Source organism: Notothenia rossii (genome assembly GCF_949606895.1).
Source record: "Notothenia rossii genome assembly, chromosome: 5".
Lineage (NCBI taxonomy): Eukaryota > Metazoa > Chordata > Actinopteri > Perciformes > Nototheniidae > Notothenia > Notothenia rossii.
In genome coordinates, this window is record NC_136903.1 from 93,035,895 (window position 1) to 93,043,394 (window position 7,500).

General features: G+C 46.5%; 1 protein-coding gene across 3 annotated transcripts in view; it reads right to left on the minus strand.

The window, feature by feature from the left end:
- grm7 (glutamate metabotropic receptor 7) overlaps positions 1 to 7,500 on the minus strand; it is a 240,060-nt gene that overhangs the window by 141,507 nt on the left and 91,053 nt on the right. For 2 of the 3 annotated variants that reach the window (XM_079680198.1, XM_079680199.1), the window contains one exon: positions 5,515 to 5,731. In XM_079680198.1, the coding sequence (XP_079536324.1) occupies positions 5,515 to 5,731 (217 nt within the window). Of the gene's footprint in view, positions 1 to 5,514; positions 5,732 to 5,882; positions 6,034 to 7,500 lie in introns of those variants that run through there. The other variant, XM_079680200.1, reaches the window with a different exon arrangement.

Genomic DNA, 7,500 nt, shown 5'->3' on the forward strand with positions numbered 1-7,500 from the left:
CCTTGTGAAGCCTAATTATCGGACGCTGATCACCAAACTGATATCATTAGTTCTACAAACTCTTCTAGCCTTTTTGCATCCATGCTATGTTGTCTTGAGTAGATGTGTGTCTGTAAAGCAGGAACACAGCCAGGAGGAAGAGGCCTCAGACTTTAGGATATTTCCCTGAACACTTTTCAAAAGAAGCTGCTGGAGGATAAAGAGTGTGCAGAGTTCCCGGGGTGACACCGAGAGGCACCGCTGGGCCGTTTATTTGATCAAATCATGCTTCAAAAAGCTGCACAGATCAATGCTCAGGGTCTTATCCGTGAGCAGATATTGGCCAGCTGTTTGGAGTTAGCACAGTTAAAAGATTTGTGGCGTCCTCTGTGCTCTGTCCTTTAATAATCCTCTAAAAGCTCCCGCACATAAATGTCAGGACACTTCTTACCCGAGAGTCAGATCGCTGCAAATGTCACTGAGATTATTCAGGGAGCAATCAACACCACTGTGTACCTCATTAGGGCTCTTCTAACAGCTCCCATCTGATCCGTGGATGACTGATGGTATATTCTGAGCATTAGTAAAGTCACTGTTGATATGGAACCAACATATGCCGAGTATAAACCTTGTTTATCCGGTCCAGCCCTAACTCAAGCTTCCAGAAACAACTTCTTCTAAGCACCATCACTGTGTACCCGTATTAATCCTTTCCAAACAACATACATCGGATCCGTTGCATCCTCGGATGTGACCACATATCACATCTTTCATGAGGAAACACATGGACCCGGCATGCTTTAGATCAGGGGTGGGGAACCTCCGGCCCGCGAGACCATTTGCCACGGCCCTCGAGGTAATTTATAAACACACGCAAAAAAGAAAAAAATTAAAGGAATCTAGACCGCAAAAAAAATAAACAAGTGAGTGCCTGTTTTTCCTGGCCAAGGTCAGGGTCCTTGAACACAACACGAGCCTAACGTGTCATCACGTGGTATATGTCTCGTCTGACAGGAGTGTAGTTCTGACGGAGAGCACCAGAACGCCGCTCCGGGCCGGGACTTCACAAATTGCAGTACCCATAAGGAGCCGTACACATGCCGCAGTGTCTGCGTGGCTGTGTCTTTAGTTGAAAGCCCAGTAGCGATCTGTTCATCTGTCATACTGATCATACAGTCAATAACTTTGTTGTTATTAGCATCTGGTTAGCTAGCTATGCTAACGGATATAAGAAGCTTTTTCTCCAACCAGTGAGGTAAAGGCACATCTTTATATGATCATTATAGTTATAGAAAAACAAGAGAATAAAGTAAACAGGTATAAAATACTATATGACAGTAAAACAAAGTTGTTATTAATAAACAAGAATACAGTTTGAAAGGGGAGTGATCTGTAAAATATCCATAAAGAAAAAGAACATCTGCTTCCAGTTGTGTTTCATCTGGGTGTTGAGAGATGTATCCATAGATCTCTTCATGTTGCTCTCAAAGTGCACCAGATTGATGCTTTTAACTAAAAAAAAATCTTTGCACGAGTCATGGTGAGATCTCTGGATTCAGAGGTTGCTCTTTCTTTGCACAGCATGAAAGAAAGAAAGGTGAAATGAATGGGCTGTGATTTTAGTATTTTTAAGAAGAGGTCAATAATTTGTACGGCCCTCGGAGGATGTTGAAAAAGTTGAAATGGCCCTTTAGAGAAAAAGGTTCCCCACCCCTGCTCTAGAGAGTCAGACCGACACAATCTTTTCGAGCTGAACCAATTTGCACTCTTTAAATGGAGAAGCCTGCCTCCACTGATGGTATGTTCTGAACCTTAGTCAAGTCAGTGTTGATAGGGACCCTACATGTGCTGAGTAAAGACCTTGTTTATCCAGTCTAACCCAAGCTTCCTGAGACTTTGAGTCCCAGACACTACGTTGTCAAAGCACCATCACTGTGCACCCTTATGAATCCTCTTCCATCAACTTACATGACATACTTCAACGTGTGCATATTTGACATTAAGGAACACATGCAGGTCCTTGAGTTTTAAGGCCATCTTGCTTTCAGGTCGGAGTCACAGTCTGCAGACAACGAAATGAATTGGAATACAGACAACTGCGTCGGCTCTTGGGATATGTTGACTCTCAGTAAAGTCAGAAAGGTATATTGAAAGTCAAACTAAATGTGACTCTGGGAGGAAGACCCTGACGAGTTACCCGTTCATACCCGAGCAGAGCTGGGAAGCTGGGAGTAGATACTGTGTTACTGTACTTAAAGAGCAACTTGCAGGTTTGTTGTTTCTACATGTATGCTTAACCTTGCCTGAAAATTACAATTCAAAAAGTGAATGTAGGATTTGATATGTTTTAGAGACATAAGGAATTCAGAGGGAAAGGAGCCGTTCTGAGCTCTGCTTCTAAAAACTGCTTTTGTTTAACGTCACACGCGTGATATTACGTCACATGGGGGAGCAGCTTCCTCCGACTCCTTCTCTGCCCAATCCCTGGTAGTAGTTTGTAGCTGGTTTGAGCGGTTGTGTTTTAGTTAGACCCTCAAGAAAAAGGCGGGCTAAATTCCTTGATTATGTGATTAAACATGCAGGGTCTTTATGTGATTTTATGCGGTGAAATTGCGGGAAGTTGCGAAATATGCTAAATATGCGGGAAAAAAGAATAACAATTTATTTAAATATTGTCTTATTTATTCTCTCACACACACAACCTGCCACTAACGTTAAACGCCTTTACATTCAATTAAACACATTCAATGTTTAGGATATTTTAATCTCTCACACACACACACACACACACACACACACACACACACACACACACACACACACACACACACACACACACACACACACACACACACACACACACACACACACACACACACACACACACACACACACACACACACACACACACACACACACACACACACACACACACACACACACACACACACACACACACACGTACACACACACACACACACACACACACACACACACACACACAGTATCTGACCAGCTTCAATCTTGTAGCTACTCACTTCGTTTCTTGTAGCCCTCTAAAGGGTTTTGGAGGTTGATGCCTCGTGAACGTGAGTTGTTTGGCTTTCTTGTCCGCAGCAGCAGAAAGCATTTTCGAATGTTTGAATGAATCAAAGTGGGTCGTCACCGTCGATTTTCTCTTATGCTCCAACACACAGTTGCACGGGGTGCAGAATAGTTTCCCCCCACTTTTTGCCCGGTCTTTAGTAGAAATGTTCGTCGGTAAATGAGATGGATTAGATTTTTTCATCTTGGTGTTTTCTCTATCGTGTGAGCTCCACACGTTCACTCTATACAGTGTTGTTTACATTCTGTGATGCGCGAGCTGATGACGTCAAGACGAGTTCACTTTTTTTTCTTCTCAACTTTGTGGAAAAATGCGGGGATTATTCGGCCTTTTGTGTGGTAAATTTTGCGATCGCAGAATCGCGTTTTTCCGGAGGGTCTATTTAGTGAGCTGGTATTTTTCGGTAGTTTTACATTGTATTGATTTGTAATCATGGTGCAGTATTGTGTTTGTGCAGGATGCACAAATACCAGCCTGTCAGGACATCGAGTCCACAGTAAAAAGGACCGGAGCTAGCGTTGGTTCCTGGGTGCGTTGTGCATCCACCTCCCTGCAGCACATACTCTCCACAGCTTTATCAGGAAACCGTATTACTTCTCTCCCCCCCCCTTCGCTGCTCTCTCTCTCTCCCCCCCTCCGCTGCTCTCTCTCTCTCCCCCCCTTCGCTGCTCTCTCTCTCTCCCCCCCTTCGCTGCTCTCTCTCTCTCCCCCCCTCCGCTGCTCTCTCTCTCTCCCCCCCTTCACTCCTCTCTCTCTCCCCCCCTTCGCTCCTCTCTCTCTCCCCCCTTCGCTCCTCTCTCTCTCCCCCCTTCGCTCCTCTCTCTCTCCCCCCTTCGCTCCTCTCTCTCTCCCCCCTTCACTCCTCTCTCTCTCCCCCCTTCACTCCTCTCTCTCTCCCCCCTTCGCTCCTCTCTCTCTCCCCCCTTTGCTCCTCTCTCTCTCCCCCCTTTGCTCCTCTCTCTCTCCCCCCTTCACTCCTCTCTCTCTCCCCCCTTCGCTCCTCTCTCTCCCCCCTTCGCTCCTCTCTCTCCCGGAGGGAGTTGTGGTGTGAGGAGAACCAGAGGAGAACAGAGCAGCTATCTTGGTGAGTGACCGGCGTTAGCTACAGAATGTTAGCTAACGTCACATCACAACATTGTGAAGTTAGCTATCATATATCAGGCTATAACTAAAGTAGTATTGATAATATAGTAACGTTACTGGCAGGACTGTTGATACTGATCCATAACAGAAACTAATGCCAAGTATCAGCCGTATCTCGCGTTACCTAATGCAACTCCACACTACGGTGCTGTGTACCGGAGGGGAGGGAGAGAGAGAGAAGCGAAGGGGAGAGAGAGAGGAGCGAAGGGGGGTTCGCTCCTCTCTCTCCCCCCTTCGCTCCTCTCTCTCTCTCTCCCCTCCTTTGCTCCTCTCTCTCTCCCCTCCGGTACACAGCATCCGTGTATCCATCATTTCCTGGTCTTCTCTAAAGAAGAGGGACCAATGGAAACGTTGTCATGTTGCCGTTGGTCACCATGGAAACATTCATTAGCTAACAATGACATTATTGTTCTATTAATATAAAGGGAGGTCAGGTACTCTTTAAAACAGCTGCTAGTTATGGGTACTTTTTACTGAAGTACATTTCAAAGTTCTTTACTTTCACTTGAGAAAAGAAGTTTAGTGAGTACTTCTACTTTCACCAGAGTATTTGTAAACACAAGTATCTGTACTTCTACCTGAGTACATGAGGTGTGTACTTCTACTTGAGTAAAGGATGTGTGTACTTCTACTTGAGTAAAGGATGTGTACTTCTACTTGAGTAAAGGATGAGAGTACTTCTACTTGAGTAAAGGATGTGTGTACTTCTACTTGAGTAAAGGATGTGTACTTCTACCTGAGTAAAGTATCCGTACTTCTACTTGAGTAAAGGATGTGTGTACTTCTACCTGAGTAAAGTATCCGTACTTCTACTTGAGTAAAGGATGTGTACTTCTACTTGAGTAAAGTATCCGTACTTCTACTTGATTAAAGGATGTGTGTACTTCTACCTGAGTAAAGGATGTGTGTACTTCTACTTGAGTAAAGGATGTGTGTACTTCTACTTGAGTAAAGGATGTGTGTACTTCCACTTGAGTAAAGGACGTGTGTACTTCTACTTGAGTAAAGGACGTGTGTACTTCTACTTGAGTAAAGGATGTGTGTACTTCTACTTGAGTAAAGGATGTGTGTACTTCTACTTGAGTAAAGGATGTGTACTTCTACTTGAGTAAAGGATGTGTGTACTTCTACTTGAGTAAAGGATGTGTGTACTTCCACTTGAGTAAAGGAACTGTGTACTTCTACTTGAGTAAAGTATCCGTACTTCTACTTGAGTAAAGGACGTGTGTATGTTTGCCATCTCTGTACCCGAGACCCTGCTGATGTGTCTCTGCAGGGGGTCCTACCTGACTCTCTGGAGACCTGCATGAAGGCGTCCACCCCCTTCTCCCCGTAGCTGCCCTCCGAGGCCAGCGTGGAGACGTAGTTCCAGCCCATGGCCTTCACGATGTCCACCATGGCCTGAGCCTGGAAGCTGTCCGGAGGCACCACGCGAGAGAAGAAGTCGTAGCGCCGGTCGTCACTGAGCTCCGGAGCCGTGGAGGCGTAACTCACCTGAGGGATCTGAGGAGGAAAAGGAGGAAGAGGAGGAAGAGGAGTTAGGAAGGAGGACGGTTGATGGGTTCCCTCCTCAGAAGCAGAACCCCTGCATTGGTCCCATTTACAGACACCCTGGTTAAAATGCTGCTCCAAAAGAGAAAGGAATAATAAACACCTGGTGTGATAGCCAATAGAACAAGGGAACACTGCAGCGTGGTCCATGAGACCTTTAGATTCATCAGATCTTCTAATCAGCTGGAAACGTATTGTGATCTATATTTTTACCCGGATCAGGAAATGTTGATTTCAAATAAAACAGAAATGCTCCAAAGCTTTCTGAGGTTTGTGTTTTCTAAAATGAGGAGCGTGTCTCTCCCTGCAGAGCTGCTGCTTCAGGTCTGAGGTCTCAGGTCTGAGGTCTCAGGTCTCAGGTCTCAGGACTCAGGTCTCAGGTCTGAGGTCTCAGGTATCAGGTCTCAGGTCTGAGGTCTCAGGTGTCTGAGGTCTCAGGACTCAGGTCTCAGGTCTGAGGTCTCAGGTATCAGGTCTCAGGTCTCAGGTGTCTGAGGTCTCAGGACTCAGGTCTCAGGTCTGAGGTCTCAGGTGTCTGAGGTCTCAGGACTCAGGTCTCAGGTCTGAGGTCTCAGGTCTCAGGTCTCAGGTCTCAGGACTCAGGTCTGAGGTCTCAGGTCTCAGGTCTCAGGAATCAGGTATCAAGTATCAGGTCTCAGGTCTGAGGTCTCAGGTCTCAGGTCTGAGGTCTCAGGTCTCAGGTCTCAGGACTCAGGTCTCAGGTCTCAGGACTCAGGTCTCAGGTCTCAGGTCTCAGGTCTCAGGTCTCAGGACTCAGGTCTCAGGTCTCAGGTCTCAGGTCTCAGGTATCAGGTATCAGGTCTGAGGTCTCAGGTCTCAGGTCTCAGGTCTCAGGTCTCAGGTCTGAGGTCTCAGGTCTGAGGACTCAGGTCTCAGGACTCAGGTCTCAGGTCTCAGGTCTGAGGTATCAGGTCTCAGGTATCAGGTCTCAGGTCTCAGGTCTCAGGTCTCAGGTCTCAGGTCTCAGGTCTCAGGTCTGAGGTCTGAGGTCTGAGGTCTCAGGTCTCAGGTCTCAGGTCTGAGGTATCAGGTCTCAGGTCTCAGGTCTACGTTAAGAAATAAGTAATGAACCGGGTTATTAATGAGAAGGAGCCGTCCCTCCTGTGGCTTGAGAAGAGAGCTTGTTGTTTGGGGGCGGGGGGCGGTGCTACTCACTAAGTCTTCCCCGGACGAGTGAACTGTGAGCAAACAGACGTTAGGCTGTCTCTGCACAGCTCATTAACACTCTGGAATATCTCTACTCAGCTCAATCACTGTTTTTCACCATTTTAATCTTCAAAATATCTGCGGTCATTCTTCTAGGAACTTCTTCTTTGTAATAAGTCACCCGGTCCGCTGCATTCAAACTCTCAGACACCCAGAAACAGCTGGACAGCCAGAGGTCAAACACACCACGCTGTGAGCGTTAGTTATTCACAAGCTGCTCCTCAAATGTTACTCTGCTTTGTGAAGCTGTTATGGACTACACACACACACACACACACACACACACACACACACACACACACACACACACACACACACACACACACACACACACACACACACACACACACACACACACACACACACACACACACACACACACACACACACACACACACACACACACACACACACACACACACACAAGTGTGCTTGTGTCATTCAAGCTCGCAGCTCTGTGTGTGTGCGGAAATAGCGCATTTAGTGTGTGTGAG